General features: G+C 40.8%; 2 protein-coding genes across 4 annotated transcripts in view; both read right to left on the bottom strand.

Moving 5' to 3' along the window:
- The window catches only part of fam184ab (family with sequence similarity 184 member Ab), a 34,276-nt gene extending 31,703 nt beyond the window's left edge, over window positions 1–2,573 (bottom strand). Inside the window, exons 1-2 of one of the 3 annotated variants that reach the window (XM_077552734.1) lie at window positions 2,360–2,573; window positions 1,831–2,055 (exon numbers count right to left, since the gene is read on the bottom strand). In XM_077552734.1, coding sequence (XP_077408860.1) covers window positions 1,831–2,019 — 189 coding nt within the window. In that variant the 5' untranslated portion in view covers window positions 2,020–2,055; window positions 2,360–2,573. Of the gene's footprint in view, window positions 1–1,830 lie in introns of all 3 variants that reach the window. The other 2 variants (XM_077552733.1, XM_077552736.1) reach the window with 2 other exon arrangements.
- Window positions 2,574–4,909: 2,336 nt separating this feature from the next.
- Window positions 4,910–17,891, bottom strand: part of man1a1 (mannosidase, alpha, class 1A, member 1) — a 67,294-nt gene continuing 54,312 nt past the window's right edge. The window contains exons 6-12 of the mRNA XM_077552141.1: window positions 14,856–14,979; window positions 14,635–14,728; window positions 12,314–12,429; window positions 10,726–10,945; window positions 10,476–10,648; window positions 9,725–9,840; window positions 4,910–9,552 (exon numbers count right to left, since the gene is read on the bottom strand). Coding sequence (XP_077408267.1) covers window positions 9,426–9,552; window positions 9,725–9,840; window positions 10,476–10,648; window positions 10,726–10,945; window positions 12,314–12,429; window positions 14,635–14,728; window positions 14,856–14,979 — 970 coding nt within the window. The 3' untranslated portion in view covers window positions 4,910–9,425. The remainder of the gene's footprint in view (window positions 9,553–9,724; window positions 9,841–10,475; window positions 10,649–10,725; window positions 10,946–12,313; window positions 12,430–14,634; window positions 14,729–14,855; window positions 14,980–17,891) is intronic.

Genomic DNA, 17,891 nt, shown 5'->3' with positions numbered 1-17,891 from the left:
AACATAGCATATCCACACCATTCCCGTTCAAAGTTTCAGCCAATCGGAACGCGCTGATGTCAATTTTTTATTTATTTATTTTTTAACTAAAAAATAGTGACCAAACCCCGCCCCCTATACTAACTGCCTGTGAGCTGTATATGTCTAACTCTAATCTGTATGTATACTGTATAGTTTATACAGTAGCCCGCTCGCGAGATGGGAGTAGCAAGATGGCCGCCCTGTCGCTTCAACGGCTCGCGTGTATGGGCTAGCAGCTATTCAGTACATTCAGATTCAGTTTCTGTGACTCACATTTACACACACACACACACACACACACACACAAAAAGATGGCAGACGAAAGGTCCAAAAGTTTTCCGACGCCAAGTTAGCATGGAAGCTAACAATAGCATTTAATGAAGAAGATTTGAAAAGCGAGACACGAGAACGATGCTAGCCAGCCAGAGCTAAAAACAGTACTGCTAAGCTACATGCTACATTGAACCTTTTCGATAAGATGATGTGAAATTAAACAGCTAAGCTAAGAAAAAGGGGTTTGTTTTACTTCCACCGTTTTTTTTTTTAAACTGTTATTTTTGAGTACCAGTACATTCTTGATGCTACATTTTAAAAGCAACACATTAAAATTTCATCGGCACCACCTGGCAACCTCCACTGTACCTAATCAAGTGTCCTGTGCCTCCGAAAAGAAGTTTGTGTGCCTGCGAGACGCCGCCAGACTTCCGGTTCGTGGCGATAATGGCACATTCAAACCCGCGGCGAGTTCCAACCTGCCATGGAACGTGTCAATCTTTGGTTGTTGGGGGATCAAAGCCCAGACCTCCCCCAAGGCAAGGCTGGAAGTTTCAGAATGTCCTTGAAAGGCCCGGCGAGAGTCAGTAAGCAGAGCCATAAAACGCTGGCTGCTCATTGTAAAGCATTATACAAGCTAAAAGCACTCGGCTTGACTGGGCTGGGTGATTATAGAGCAAATATGAAAGCTTGTGTGAAGTATGTGTTTATACACAGTTTTTATAGGTAACCAAATATCAAACACAGAGAATTACACTTAACAAAAAAAACGACAGGGTGAAAGAACGACATTTTGGTTATTTTAATAGCTATCAAATATCAAAGCAGGTGAAATGTGACAAGGCACCAAAGTTGCCTCCTCTTGCTTCCACATCGCGAACACACGAGAAAATGTCAGCTCACTGTTGTTGTGTGTGATTACTGACTAATGTGATTAATGTTGTGGCTAATGACCCTGCACGTGCCTCGCTGATGGATGCAGCATCCCGACAAAACGATTTCACCTTCAGGCAGCTCACATCGCGCGCTCTCTCTCTCTCTCTCTGGTATGCAAACACCAAAGTTCCTTTAAGAATCGCCCAATTTAAATGAAGGCTTGCTCACCCCCTTTAGGCGGCCATGCATGGTCGCGGTGTGTATGTTGACGGCCGTGGTAGCAACATGTGAGGCTGCTCTTAAATTCGGCGTGCATTTAAAATAGCAATCCAAAGCAATGTAGTTGGAAATGGTACTAGCAATTCGCTCAAATGTGGCGTTCGGTCGCGTTAAAACCCACAGATGAGCCAGATGCTTTACTAGTAAAAGCACGGTTTCGTGTATGCAAATAGAAGCTATTATCATTGCCGAATTAATGGGAGGACTGTACAAAATCAAAGGAAATTTGAATTTTAGTCGTAGCTGTAAGAAATGTGCCAAACGGTGGGTGCAAACCTAACCTATGCGCACTCCTGAACGGAGTCCGGGCGAAGAGTTGAAAGCAGCGGCGGCATCGCTTCTCGCGAATGCAAAAAAGGCCTCGTAACATCTGCGCCTTACCTTGGTCAGCTGGGCGATCTTCTTGCTCATCTTCAGGTGCAGGTCTTGGGTATATTCCATGGCCAGGCCGGACTGGAAGGAGGTTGTGGACGTGGATGTGGACGTGGACGTGGATGTCGATGAAGATGAAGCATATTTCCCCTGACCGGCAGGGCAGTAATACGGCTGCCAACCCGACCCAGTCGCCATCTTCACGATGATGCTTCAGCTTGATGGAGATGTGAGCTTTAATAATTAAAAAAAAAAAAAAAAAAAAAAAACGAGGACTTATATATATTTTTTTACAGAAACCTAATGAAAAACATGACGCAGCGAGCTGTTTAAAAAATATCCCATTTTGCTTCGGGTCCGAACGCGAGAAAAGAAGAAGAAAAAGTGACAAGCCAAATTTTAAGCTCCGGAGATGTCAGTGGCGCGCATCGCGGACGCCGCCGCCGCCAGCGCTCCGAGCTACGGCCGACTTCACCTGCCGCTGACGTGCAGCGGAAGTCGGGCTGCCGTCTGGCTCCCCACCTCCCCGGTCGGTCACCTTGGAGCCCAAATGAGGAGCCGTCGCGTCGGATTGGTCCTCCCCTCGGCACTCGGCGGCTACATGGGGTGCGTTTGAGTGTGCGCGTGTGCGTGCGGGAGACTGGCCGGTCGGCGAGCGTGTACGACGGGGACGAACGAACGCAGAAGACCCCCCCACCCCCACCCCCAGACTCAACCTCAGCTTCACCGTCACCCTCAGCATGAGCTCGGCTGCTGCTGCTGCGCTCCTGTTGCCATGGATCACCCCAACAGTCTGTGATGCGTTCACGGGCGGTGGGAACAGTTGCGATGCGTTCATGGACGGTACGAGAAATGAGAGTCATATACTGTACATGAAAACAGAGATATATTTGGAGGAGAAGTTACGGAAGCCCTTTACATTTATTTTATAAATATATATATAATTTATTTTAGTTTCTGTTTTCTTATTTGAGTGTTTTTCTGCTTTTGTGTGTGTGTAATATATATTTATTGTTTCTGTACATTTTGGGGAGGAAATTACAGAACATACTCTGAAAAAATACTGTGGAAAACCGACACTAAATTATTTGGGGGAAAAAAACTGAAAAAGTATATTATGTTTTAATGATGATCAAAATAACTTTTTTTAAACTGCTTTTATGAATTATTTTTCCGTTTTTCAGATTTTTTTTCTGTACAGAATTTTTTTTTTTTTGCGTTTTTGTACGTTTTTTTTGCGGGACATGACAGAACATACTGGGAAAAAAATGCAGAAAAATAAAAAATAAATTACTCAGAAAGACAGATTTTTTTTGTATATGTGTATGCCCAAAAACAATTTTTTTTTATTGATGAACAAAAGAAAACTGAAGCTAAAAAGACCCATAACATATATTTCTTTCCTTATGTTAAGTCCTTTAAAAATTAAAATTAAATCTATTTAAATTTTTCACACAAGAAATATATATAAAATATAATAATTTTTTTATTTTTTTTTTTTTTAATGAGCAGGATAAGTAGCAATGGTGAGGAAAATATTTCCCTTCCTCTCAAATTTTCTGAATTTGTGACGCATTCCTGGTCTGGGGCGGCTCACGGTAAACGTTTACAATAGATAAGACCAAGGTGAGAGTCTTTGTGGTCCAGAAATATCGGCCCCTTCCTCAAAAGAAGGTCAAAGTGAAGATGTCACAAGTGACAAGTGAAGATATTTCCTTCACACGACACGCACTTTTGCTGCCTGGCGCCGTGCTCGTCACGGCACGGATCTCGTCCCGATTGTGTGTGCGCACGTGCGCGTGTTTGTGTGCGTCGCCAGGGGGAAGTGCGGCGATGTCGCCACTTATCAGCGAATGAATCAAGCCCAGGCGGAGTGAAGCATGCTGGGATATGCTCGCTCCTGTTGTAGCGGTGTCTGTCTTTGAAACCCATTTCTTGTCGGGAAAAGACCGCCAAGAGTTAGCATTAGCGTAGCGATTGCAGTCGCCTTGATTTGACTTGGTGCCAACGAATACTCTCGGTGGTCTTACAAAACGTTAAGGAAACATATCATTGAACACAAACAGTGCGACAATGTATTGCGAAAGACAATATATTAATACTCACAGGCAGATATTCTTTATCCTCTGCAAAAAAATGACTAAAACGTCTACAGCTATTGAGTCAGTAGTTGTGAAAGTCTTCTTTGCATAAAAAAAAAGGGTTTAATTTCTTCTCCCAATCTATTAATGATGGCCGTTAATTGTATGCTGTAAATGTAACATTTAAAAAAAAAAAAAAAAAAAAAAAAAAAAAGGCCACCAGACAATAAAAATAATTTTTGGCTCCAAATTAAATATTTCATTAAGCCAGTAAGTGCGTGCGTCCATCTGGTATGCAAACAACAAAAGTTACGTAAGCATGTTAGAACGTTGGATGACACACACAAAAAAAAAAGTGCTGTGAGGTTTGGAAAGTAACTTGACAAATGCTGCAACTTTTCCAAGTTAAATTGTTAGGAAATGTCCAATGGAAGGCCCGGGTGGATTTCAGGTCAGGGTTCATGTACAATAAATAAATAAATAAATAAATAAATAAAAGTGGACATCCGATTCTTCATGTCTACGCCAACCTGAAAACCAGAAACAGCAAGTCAGCAACCAGACGCTCTTGAAACCCTAACCCTTTAATTTGATACCCTAATAATGTCTTGAAACCCTCAGTTTAGGTTTCAAACACAACATTCGCTGTTTTGTATGAACTGAGATTTCAAACCTTGCGGTTTGTCGGCCTGCGGTCCTCTGCTGCTCTCTGGCGGTGAAAATGTTGCATTGCATGTATGAATACTTGCTCCATTCAAGAGGAAAAACCTCAATACAATGGAGACCCGTTGTTTTTATTGGGGGGGGGGGGGGGGAGAAAAACTGCTGATTGGCCACCATGAAAAAATCCCCAAAATAAAAATGACAAAATATGTAAATAAATAAATAATAATAATAATTTTAAAAAATGGGGTGAGTGGTAATCAGTGTGCAAGGATCCACTGCAATATTTTTTTTTTTCATAGTTAAGGTGACTAAATGAATAAAAAACAAAATACCGAAGCGGCACATAATAAAATCTCTTTTTTTATTTTGATTATAGAAGTGTAACAAATATAATTTCTTAAAAAGTCTGCAGCGCATTAATCTCATCTTGAATCCACAAATCTTGATAGAAATGTCCAGTGGCTTTTTTGGCCACTACCTGATATTTACAAGAATCATAGTCATAGTAATAGTAATAATAATAATAATAATTCATCTTTTTTTTTTTTTAAACAATCATAAAACATTTGTCCAAAAAGGAAAATATTGCATCAACACACCAAAAAAAATGGAATGATTCTCCTCAAACGTTTACATCCCAAGATTGCTCTCACAAATTCCGAATATGAAACACGATAAGTCGTTCAGCGGTTCAATATTCACAATTCAAAAACTAAACGCGTCAAATATTGTGGAACGTTGAATGTCAGATGCGCGTTTTCATAAAACATCCAAAAGTGCACGTTCGTCTCAATTAATTGAATTTCTTTTTTTTTTTTTTTGCTTCACTACACACGTGACAAAACATAAAAAAAAAAATCAACGGAAGGTTTCCTCATTTTGCTGATCACGCAATACAATTCCAAGGTCACATGACAAATGATTTTGAATGCTGACATTTGCAATTGGAAACACACAAGACGTTTCTCCTGTCATTTTAAAGACTTACTTCAGTCTTGACTAAAAATCCCAACCTGGCCTTCAAGCCGCCACCCAGGCTTGACACCCCAATCCAGATTTAGAACCCTTTAGCAAGTTTTCAAACCCCAATCCAGTCTTGAAACCGGCCGAGAAACCTTGCGACAGAGCCGAAACTCTCATTTGAAACCAAAACCCCGTCTCGAAAGCTCAGTCCCAAATGAAAACCCTCATTTGAAACCTTTAATCCTGTCCTCAAAAATGAACATTTCAAAACGCTGTCTTAAAAAATATATTTTGAAATTAACACTTGAAAATCTGAATTCGAGACGGTAATCCAGAACGAAAATCTGAATTTGAAATGATTTTGAACATAAAAATGTGGCCACAATTAATTAGCTGTGAGAAAAGAACATCTGGTCTTCATGAAACGTCCACTTTTTGAATTAAACTAGTGAATGAATTGAAAATCATTTTCACCAAAATCTTAAATTGATCATCAAATGTCACATGACATTTTGTTTCAACTGATAAAAATCAAAAGTGTCTTTGGACCACAAAGTCGACTTTTGAATCGAACAAACCTGGAAATTAAAGTTCTATCTTGAAAATGTCTTTTCTTACACAGCATGTTTGTTCTAATATGTTCTTTATCGTGCATTGATTGACATATTGTGGCCATAAATAAGAGTTTAAAATGAAAAATGATGTTAGGGCTCCAACAAGAAAAGATGAAGAAGAGAAAAACTAACTGAAACACCCGTGTCGTCATCGTGCTATTAATAAAAACACCCCCAAAAAAATAAAATAAAAAAAATCAAATACAAAACAAAAAAAAGTCACAAAAACGGACAAAAACTATGACAAAAAAGGAGGAAAAACTGAAAACAAATTGGACAAAAAAAGGACAAGAAATAATAATAAAAATACAATAACAGACAAAAAAAAAAAAAAAAAAGTCTAAAGAGTGTGAATCTGAATTCACTTCACATTGGATGTTCCATTTACACGTCGTCTTATCACGTCATTGTCCCCTTTGCTGTTTTTTCCCCCACCCAACTTGATTCTTCCTTGCAGTTGTTGGCGTTCCCCGGAAAAACACAAACGTACACAGTAACAATAATAATAATAAATTAACATAATCAAACATAACAATCACAAACATAAACCACAAATTAATCATCTTTGATTACAATCTGATGCTTTTTTTTTTTTGTTTATAAACAAATTAGCTTTGAGTTAGAAAAATCTGGTTTGAGAAGAAAAGAAAAAAAAGACCATACCTCTAAGAAATGCGTTACCTTGTCTGAAATAGTTCGTATCCATTTAACTTGTCCAAATGGAGTTGCCATACACAAGAAAAGCCCCCAGAAATAAGTCCATCATTCTGAAGCAGGCTGTAATTGAGGCGCCGCAACACTAGGTGTCAGTGTAGTACAGGGAAACACAGCTTGCAGATAATAGGATGCAGGGAAATACTTATGTTCACCAGTAGGGGTCGCAAACAACCAACTAATCACCTGACTGCTCCTGTTGCGGTATAGTGAGGCCGTTCTATCGCGGTTCATCATTGGTGTCCCGCGTTTAGCTTCTTTTTACAGTATGTGCTTCAGTATAGATTTGGAGTTCCTTTCATTTAAAGCATTCATTTGCTGTAGACAGTCAAAATAACATGAAGTCCAGTGTTTGTTTTTTTTGTCTCGGATTTCATTTGTATCAGTTGCTGCTCCGTGCGTGTTAAAGAAATAGTTGTTTGAAGGTTTAGAATTACACTAAGAGCGTTGATAATTTGGCCATGAGATACGAGTGCCTTGACTTGCAAGTTTTCAAAAAAAATTGAGATACACATGCACTTAAGACTCCCACCGCTAGATGGCGACAGCAAACCGCATAATATCCAGCCACCGTCAAGTCACATTGGCCTTGCAGTGGCAGGACAATGGGGTAGATGCTACGGACTTCCGACTTTCAGAAATCAGCGCCGTTTCCGACCACTGCTGGCCGCGTTCCAACACTCGCACCCGTCGACGGGAACCGCAACCGAGGCGGAAGCACAAGTACTGGGACGCGGCCACTGATCTGAATATATGAATGGATAGCCCATACACACACCCGTGCAAGCTGTTGAAGTCACAGGGCGGCCATCTTGCTCCTCCCATCTCACGAGCAGACTAATGTATAAACTATACGGTATATGTACAGATTAGACATATACAGCTCGTAGGCAGTTAGTATAGGGCCGGGAGCGGGGTTGGGGGGTGTTTGTGGCGGTTTGGTCACTATTTTTTAACAAGTAAAAAACAAAACACAAGTGGACGGTATGTGCTGCTTTGAAGATCCCCTTTTTCTTTTATCGCTCAATTCCTTAGACCCCAATATTACAATGTCGATTTAAAAACCCAGAAGTCGGAAGTCCCGCCTCCTCTGTGGCATATACCCCATTATCAGTTGGTTAACTGAAAAAAAGAAAATAAAGAAGAACCGGGACGGACAAAATATTAGGAACACAAAAGAATGGTCATGGAACAAATTTAACTTGCATCTCAAGGCACCAGTGATATTGTTAGCATTAAGCTAGCTGACATTAATTAGACAAAGTGATATTTGTTTATATATATTTTGAAATGATATCCCGCGATAAACAGCATCTCACTGTAACTTTTCCTCTCTTAAAGCTACATCGTTCATTTGTCACGCCCGGTTTCGTTTGTGCGAGCAGCCTGGAAGCGAAGGCACAAGATGAAGAGTGGCTTTTGAGCGAGACGTGGCGCAGCCGGCCCCAACAAGCATCCGTCAAACTGCGGCGCGGACGGAACGACAAGGACGCGGCGATGACTCGCCACGATTTGCAGCCGTCTGACAGCCTCTCATGCTGAAGAGATATGAAGAAAAAGAGCGAAAACAAAGATTTGGGCGGCTCGCTGCCTGCTTCCCCCAATGAAAAATGATCAAACGTAACAACAGATCTGAACAGTGAGGGCCAACACTTGTTGACGTCTGCTTGAGGGGAACAGCTGCTCAAGAGGTCCCAGCACAAGAATTCCGCCGTCACGAACTTGATGTTAACTCGGCCTCTTTTTCACTAAATAAAGAGGTTTGAACACTCCCAAAATATGTTTTTACCTAATGTTGAGATCTCAAATACTTCTACAAATAATTAACTGGATTGCAAATCAAATAAGAAATGATTCTCTGAAAGAGCCAATAAAAAGTGAGCGTTATCATCTGTTGTAAAGGCATAATTTTGGGATACAAATCTCGCGCTAAGCTAGTACTAGCCTCACAATGCTACATTGTTGGTTGCTGACTTTTGCATTAAGTCATAGCCAGTCTTGATGAGAGCTGTCCAGATATGTGGTGATGTAATCAATATGCGCTTGTGTCAGGACGTAATGAACCCCAAACTTTCTTTTTTTTTTTTTTTTTGCGTTTGAAGTACCTTCCAATGTTACACCGTTTTAAACTGATGAATTAAAAGCTTTCAATGTAAAAGAGCTGAAACGATGACGACTGCGTCTTCTTGTAAACACGATCACAGGAAGTGATGTCACTGGACAGCGAGGGGATATTTCCCGTCGCCGTCTCTTGAAGGCCAAATTCGTCTTTTCCTGTCAATGATGACGCGGCAGCGATGTCGTCCATTTTGTCATCCTCTCGCCAGCACTTAAAGATGGCGTCCAAAAAAATCCTGGCCTTTCAACGCTCTATGAAAAAGTCCTTGTGGAAGCCAGGAAAAAAACACAGGACCGTATCTGAGTGTTAAAAAAAAAAAAAAAATGCCCGAGAGAAGTCGCGACAGACAAGTCGGCTCTGATCCCGTGAAAAAAAAAATAAATTCCATCTTCCAGCCGGCAGAAATTCAAACCTTAGAAGGGTTGTACAAGGTTCCCAAAGTTGTTCTTACTCCACCTCGTTGGTCCGCTCCGGTGGCTCCTTCCTGATGATGGGCAGCGGGTGAGCCTCCGTGTTGAAGACCCAGTGCTCCAACGAGACATGGTCGTCGTCGGAGAACAGCAAATACAGATACCTGGGAAGCAGGAATGCCGTCATCCATTTTCACTCGCTATTGGAAAATTAATGAATTAATTCAATTCACGCTATGGGCTAACGTCACGTTCATATTTTTGGAAATACCATTTTGGATGATTCTCCGGCTTCTAACTGATATAAATGAATGGTGGTTTTCTCCTGCGTCTTACTTGAGCGTCTCGGACAGGAAGAAGCTCTGCTGCACGTCGTCATGGTTCGGCGTGGACGTGTAGACGTCTCTGACGCCGCTGTAGCCTCCCTCCACCTTACAGTGTTGCTCCAAGGCCTGTGGTTGAAGGGGGGTTCAAAGGTCACAATTAGTGCGACTTGGGATTTTTTTTTCTCTCTCCAAAGCTTCTGTGGTCAGCACGGTGGAGTCATGAGCACATCAGCCTAATAGTTCTAAGGTTGAGGGATCAAATCCGTGCTTTTCTCTCAAAAGTTTGTTAGCCTATTGCTAACACACAATATGAAATGCTATAGACAGGCTAACTAAAGTAGCATCATTCCAAAACATCAATAACTTGGTTTTAAACACAAGTGGTAGCAACACATGCACACAACTCTACTCTGCAGAAAAAAAATAAAAAATTCATCTTAGCTGCAAATGTATTCCTCTATTTTCATCGTCAAATCTACATGTAGCACGTTTGTATGTATTACACTGCCCCCTAGTGACCAAGGTGTGCACACCAGATGGAGCAGCACATAATGCACATACTGTTTAATATTACGACTAAATCTTTTTATCAAACTGTAGAGCGATATTTCTCTAATTACAAAACATGCTACACATTTTTTAAATATTTAAAAAAAAAAACTGAAATTTTATTTTATCTTTATCTCATAAAAAAAAAAAAAAACACTATTGGGGTTTTTATTCTTATTGCGAAGTTGGCAGTGATGTAAAAGTGAGCTTACCATGACAGCCTCCCAGCCCCACTCCCTGTATTTCGGGTCGTGGGTGAACCTCCACATGTACATGTAGGTCTCGATGACTTCGGGCCGCAGGATGAAGTACTTCTCATTTTGGCGCGTGGCGATGGCCTCCACACCGCCGTCGAAACGGAACGCCTCCGGGCCCAGCTTTAAAGCTAAAAAACAAAACATAGAAAACCTTCAGGATGCAATTGACCCCTCTTGGAACAGGAATCGGTTTTCACCCAAGTACCGGTTCTGGAGTAGGACTCGTGACAGGTCCTGGCGATCTCGGCCGCTTGCTCCATCTGGTGGCCAGTCTTGTCCTCGGGTGCCCCGTCGGCGCCGAGTGCCACCATGCCGCCGGCGAAACAGGTCAGGTGACCCATCTTATGCTCCAGAAGGCCACCCTTCCACTCGGCGATGTACGTCAAGCCGCTGCTCGACTTCCTCATCAGGCTGCTCTCGATGGCCTGCAAAGGAGAAATTTCGCCAAATTCGAAAATTTCATGTGCACGGCCAGTTTTCGTCATTCACCATAAAACTTGAATAAGTTGAGTTTTACAATTCAGCCTTCTCAAGCAGATCCACAAAAAAGTCTCAAGACGCCAAGCCAGAGAAGACTCAGGAAGGTAGCCATTTTGGTTTGAAGCGGTCATTTGGACCTGCACTGCCCTCTCAAATTGAAAAAAATAAATAAATAATTAGCACCGAAAGCCAATTTCATTTAGCATTATGAAATTTAATACACATATCAGTCATTGGTAGACCCACAAAAAAGTCTCAAGACGCTATGACAGAAAAGATACAGGAAGTCAGCCATTTTGGTTTGAAGAGGTCATTTGGACCAATTGGAGAAAAAAAAAAAATAGCCCCGAAAGCCAATTGTATTTAGCATTATGAAATTTAATAGACATATAAATCATTGGTAGACCCTCAAAAGTCTCAAGACGCCATGCCAGGAAGGCAGCCATTTTGGTTTGAAGCGGTCATTTGGACCACCTGCACTGCCCTCTAAAATTGAAAAAAAAAAAATAATAATTAGCACCGAAAGCCAATTTCATTTAGCATTATGAAATTTAATACACATATCAGTCATTGGTAGACCCACAAAAAAAAGTCTCAAGACGCTATGACAGAAAAGATACAGGAAGTCAGCCATTTTGGTTTGACGTGGCTATTTGGACCTATACTGCCGCCCTCTCATATTGAAGAAAAAAAAAATTGCATCGAAAACCAATTTGTCAATTTCATTTAGCATTATGAAATTGAAAAGACATATCAGTCACTAGCGGGACCCACAAACAAATCTCAAGACTCCATGGCAGAAAAGACACAGCAAGTCAGCCATTTTGGTTTGAAGAAATGATCCGGTGGTGTATGCGGAGAAAGCTGGCACAGTTGCGTTTGCGTCGGCCACTCATCCACTTTATCGCGTCTCCTCTCCACAAATAAATCACTTTTAATCCACAAGATCAACAAGGATTACGGACAAAGTATCTCCTCAAGATTAACGTTGCGTTCAAGATGCCGCCTTGACAACAAGTGTGTGTGTGAGTGTGCCGCCGGATGCGTGAGCAGATTAATCTGATTGGACTTGTCATGCGCGTGCGGTGTTTTCAGCTACGCTACGCTACGCTAAGCAAGCGCGCTGCCATCTGCTCGGACTCCCATAATGCATCAGTGCGGGGATCAAGACGACATTTTTTTGGTGTCTTCACAATTGTATGTTTGGCCCCATTCCCGCTTTAGAGAAGAAGTTACAAATGCGGTCCGACACACAGATATACCGCGATGACATGTTTATGACGTGCTAAATCCCGGCTGACGACGTGTGTTACCTGCAGGGCGTCATAATACATCTTCTTGGCCTCGTCGTCCGTCTTGTCAGACATGAGCCAAGCTTTGAGCAGGTACTCGTAAAAGCTGTCACCCAGGCCGCCCACGGACACATGATCTGTAACGCAAGCATCCAAGATTAACCTCCCACTCTTCCTCGCACTCGACATCATCTTCCTCATCCCTTTCGGCGGATCTCGGGTGACGGCGACGCTCCGTCAGGTGCGCTGCGGCGGCGCCCACCTGTGTTGTGTTCAAGCTACGTCGACCGTGCGTGCGTGATACGAGTGTGTAAAAAAAAACAAAAAAAAAACATCTGAATTTAAATTTGGAATTTTGTTTTTCTCACCTAAAAAACACCCCAGAAATGATTTGTGTTGTAGAATAAAAAGAAGAAGAAGTAATATGTAAATAAACAACCAACATATGTTTTTTTGCTTGAGATAAAAACATTTTTTAAATATGTTTTATTATTATTATTATTACCATTTGGAGAGTAACTGTATGTAAATATGATGTATTTTTATTTTTTTACGTGAGGCAATAATTTTATTACATTAAAATCTGAAGTAACCAAAATATTTGTTAAATGTTTTGAAGAAGAAAAAAAATCACTAAAATTATAATTGATTTTAATGCACGAACTTGTGGACTTAAATAAATATGCTGTATTTTAATTGTATGCATGAGACAAGTTCTACTGCTTTAATGTATGTAAATTAACCCCAAAAATCTATTTAAAAAAATAATAACTTATTAAAAAAAATCTGAGTTTTTTGGGGGGTTGAGAAAAAGACAAAGCTATGATTTAAATAAAAAAATTAAAATAATCAAATTGGGAGGTTAAAGCTTTTTACTGGACAAAGGCAATATTTAAATTATACATTAAATTGTTATGTCATTATACACCAGTGAAAACCCTGTCTCATAAAATTCATTCTATTTTATTCAAGGGTAAAAAAAACCCACACATTTTAATACGTAATCATTTCTTCGGCAAGTATTTTGCATTTGCTACTTTTTTTTTTTTTTTTACATAAAGAAAACTAAATGCAACCTATGTGACCGCATTTCACTTCATTGTTGTGTTTGTTAGCGTTTCTCCATTGCACATAAAAAAGAAGAAAAAAAAAAAAAGCCATTTTCAGCTACGGTGCACTTTTAAAGACAGGAAGCGAGAGTGACAGATTCTCTAAATAGAGCATGATGGAAATCATTTGACAAACCAAAGACGAAAGATCCTCTTTAAAGACGACAGTTGCAGCTGCTACACTGCAGATGATTGGCTCATAAAGATCCAGTGGAGGATTTTTTTTTTTTTTTTTTGAGACCCCCTTAGGTCATAAATTATGCAGCAAATGCGTTTTCATGGTAATTATGTAATGACTTTCTGGAGCCAAATAAGCATTAAAGCTATTTTTTTTTTTTTGTTAGCTGAGATTGAAAGTCGCCGTCTGAAGTCAGAATCCGAAAACATCCGAATCTATTTGTATAAAAACATTTGGCTAAATGCTAATTATTACAACAGACGCACTTGTGATGAATATTTCAATGGAAGCTAAAGAGGTACGGGTCCACATTTAAGCATCAAACGAAGTAAAAGCAAGCAAAAAGAAAAAAAAAGTAAATATTAAGAAAAGATGACATTCCATTTTGACGCCACGCCAACGTGCATGAAACGAGCTTGTGTCGCTACGAATAATTAAACGGGAAAAATAGCTTTCGTTTCAACTTGGAGTGCTTTTCTGAAGGAAGTTACTCTTGATTTAAAAAAAAAAAAAAAAAAAGAAGTCTTTTCAAGTATTGATGAAGGGGATCAGGAGGATTATGTTGATGGACTGAAAATGGAACAATTGAAGGCAAGCCGACGTTAAATGTATTGATTAGAATGCTGGCTCTTATGTCTCTCTAAATGTGCAGTGGAATTAATCCATCCCAGCCTTCTGCTTTACAAAATAAAAAAAATGAAAAATATCACCCTTTAAAATTGTCAAATAGTAAAGTCATAATTAAGAAGAATGTAATTTTTTTTGGGCTTCATTTCAATGGACATGCTTTCAAATTCTGGTGTGCATGTCTCGGGCCACCTGAGGGCAGTATAATACAGACAGCAGCTATACAGTGCACAGAGAGGAAGATTAGTCGTTCTTTGCAGAGGACAAAGAATACATGCCTGTGCGTATTGCTTTATTATACGTCTAGATGTGTTGCTCATTAGGTTAGAACATCAAAAATAACATTAAAAAACCGCCTACTCGTAAAACAAACGACAACACACAAATGCCGTTTTTTTGCGTGGCACTCTCGCCTGAGAAGTACTTACGTTGACCCCACTGGCCGCTGTTTGGGTTCAGGTAGTTGGGGTACAGTCCCTGAGGTTTATCCAAGCGATTGAGAACTTTGCGGATGTTCATCACCTACGAATAAAGAACGTCACATTAACATTTGAAGGGATTATCAATAAGATTTGCAAAAAAATATATAACAATGTTGTTGAATGTGTCTGGATGAAAGTATAAGCTTTTAAGGCAGACGGCCTCGAACCTTCTGAGCAAATTCCGGGTTTCCCGACAATTTGCTGAGGTGCATGAACTCCAGATGCAGCGTCCCGTACTCGGCCAGGATGCTGCTGCCGCCCGAGGCCCACGGCCAGTTGCGACCGATTCCACTGCAGACGACACACAAAAAAAAGGAAGACTTGATACATTTATTTGGACATTCGCTCAACTTGGGACTTCCGCGTCGGCGCCTTTCACACACACACACACACACACACACACACAAAAATTCGTGGCGGCGTGAAAGGAGCCATGTTGGGAACAACGCAAGAACAAGTGGAAGCTAATTAAGAGGCAGCCGTCAAAACATTTGAAGTGTGTAAAAGTGCTTAAGGAAAGACTTTCTTTGACAAAGACCAGATAATATTTTTCCTACCTCTGCAGCAGGAGAGTTGAGAGACTAAACGAGCTTGTTATCTCCCCTCACACAGTTACCAGGTTCCCTTTGACGTTTCCTCTTTTGCTTTTTGTGCGTGGAGAACAACGTAAGGTCTGCTAGCTATAGAGTTTGGGCGCAGAAAAGAGAAGAAGAAAAAAAAATTGCCCGCAGGCGACCAAACTCTCTATCAAGAAGTCACTCTGACTTTAAAAAGGCTTTAAAATGTAACTTTTGGGCTTAAAAGTTCATTGGCCGAGTGGAAAGGTTTAAAATAGTCAGCATGTGTCGGATTTCAGTCGGTATAAAATGTGCTAGCCGGGGGGGGGTAAATTATTATTATTATTTTTTTTAAATCTGTCGGTTAACTCATTCACTGCCAGCAGTTTTCAAAGCGCTCGCCATGTGGCCAGCGTTTCTGAGCATCAGAAGAAAATCAACAAAAACACTAGTTTCTGATCCCCAAAAAAAAATCTGCTTTTTGTGATAAAAAACACATCAACTCATTCACTCCCAGTCATTTTCACTGAAGCAACCCCCTACGCTCCCGGCTATTTTACTGGATTTTGACTGATTTTGCAAGGCCCACAGAATATTGTGCTCTATTGCTATAAAAACATGGAACCTACCAAAAGAAAGATTAGAGTCTCTTTCATCATTAAAAAAAAAAGTAATAAAAGTTTATTTGTATCTGTTTTGCAGCAATTAGCATGAGAATATAGCTAAGTTCCATCATTTTTTGACAAACCTGTTTAAAACACTGAGAAAAAGAGCTTGTTGCAACATGGTTCATCTCTTATACTCTCAGGGATGTGATTTGACCAAAGTGAAATTATCTGAAAATTTAGCCGGGGGTCTGGGGGCCGCTGGCACCCAGCTAGGTCCAGGGTCCGTGTTTTTAAGTACTTTCAATGCACTCACATGACAAAGAAATCGACAAAACAACAGCATAAATTTTCAATGTATATTGAACTATCCCATATAAAATGGCAGTTTTAGTCAACTCAAAATCAGTCACATTCAAAAACATTGGACTGCCTTTGCTTTTAAAAACTATCACTGAGAATATCATCATATCTAACTAATGTGATTACTAAGTTAACACATAAATAATGTTGAAGAGTTCAAATTTCATGAACAAATAATTGTATCATGACCAAATGAAAAGTAACTCATATTAGAGCATACCACAAATGTCTTTGTTATAGCAGAAGATGTTATCTGTCGGAGTCATGTGCATACACAATGAACTACTAAAAAAAAAAAAATATATATATATATATATTTTTTGGGGGGTAGATAAAAAAAAAGCGGAATTCCGCGAATTAGCGGAAAAATCACATCCCTGTGCTCTGCTGCCACCTGCTGGCCGTTTTTTGTAATAACTACCATTGCTTTAAGCATCAAAACCTTCTGTATGTTCAAGCATAAAAAAAAACAAAAAAAACCATAAAAAACACATTATACGTTTTTGGGTTTGAATGAGTTAAGCAGAAGTGTGAATTTGACACTAATATACATACATACTGTTCAGCTAATTCTCAAGTTGCAACAATTTTCCAGGTCTTCCGTGACACTTTTTTTCCTTTCTTTTAAAGCATCTCGTTTGTCCTTCACGTACGTCAGCTCGTCCCCCCCCCCCCCCCCCCCACACACACACCAGCTGCTAAAATGACCAATAACGCCCCGCCCCTCGCCGAGGGGCACCCACTGCGGCGCGCTAACCTGGAAAAACCGAACGGGCATCTCCCCCATCTCCATAAATTAGCACACGTCTGTCGCTCCTCCGGAAGGCGCTCCCGTTCGTTCTCCCGCTCGGAGACGAAGCGTTTGTTGGCCCAGATAGATTTTTTTTTTTTTTTTTTTTCCCTTCCTCACTCTCGCTTCCACATCCACTTTTATTCTCTCCATAGCTCTTTCTATGCTGGCGTCAAAATCTATGGCAAGCCTCTTCCTCCTCCTCGGGGGTGAGGAAGAGGGAACATGGCGACGGAGTCACAGTGAGCCACTTAATTAGAGACTTTAAATCATGGCAGCTGTCCAGGGGTTCGAGCCCGCGGCCGCATGAGAGCGCCTGGCGGCACCGGCTCCGCCAACACGTGGCTTGCAAACGTGTCATGTGATTCGTCTGTTGGTGGATGAAAAGGTGCAAATGAGATGCGAGAGGGGGAAAAAAAAAACCGGCGGGAACATCGGACGCAAGGGCGACCATTCAACGTATTTGTTTGTAATGCAATTAAAATGGTTAAAAATGTTAATGCAATCAGTTGTATGGCATGTAGGACGGAGAAGCAAAGCGCCGAAGTGGGTCAGCCGAGGTTCTGACACGAGCCCACTCGGCCGCACTAATGGACCCACTCAGCGTCTGAGGCCTATTAATCAAACGCCGAGACCCCAAGAGCTTAGCAATGATTGCTTCAGCCTTTGAGGCGAGCAACAGAAGGAGCACATCTGTCAAATAAAGTGACAGTTGATTTTTTATATATTTTTTTTTTACACAAGCTATTGAAGAAGATGAAGAATGACAGAAAACTGTCCAACTTCATTACATTCGTGGACGGCAACTCCAAACGCAATTAAACATTCAAGCTGGAACCGAAACGGGCCCGCCCACAATCGTCCTTCGGCTAAGTTAGCGACTGCCGC

The sequence above is a fragment of the Vanacampus margaritifer genome, chromosome 19 (assembly GCF_051991255.1).
Source record: "Vanacampus margaritifer isolate UIUO_Vmar chromosome 19, RoL_Vmar_1.0, whole genome shotgun sequence".
Lineage (NCBI taxonomy): Eukaryota > Metazoa > Chordata > Actinopteri > Syngnathiformes > Syngnathidae > Vanacampus > Vanacampus margaritifer.
The sequence above is the reverse complement of the archived record's forward strand: the minus strand, read 5'-3'. Positions and strand labels throughout refer to the sequence as shown.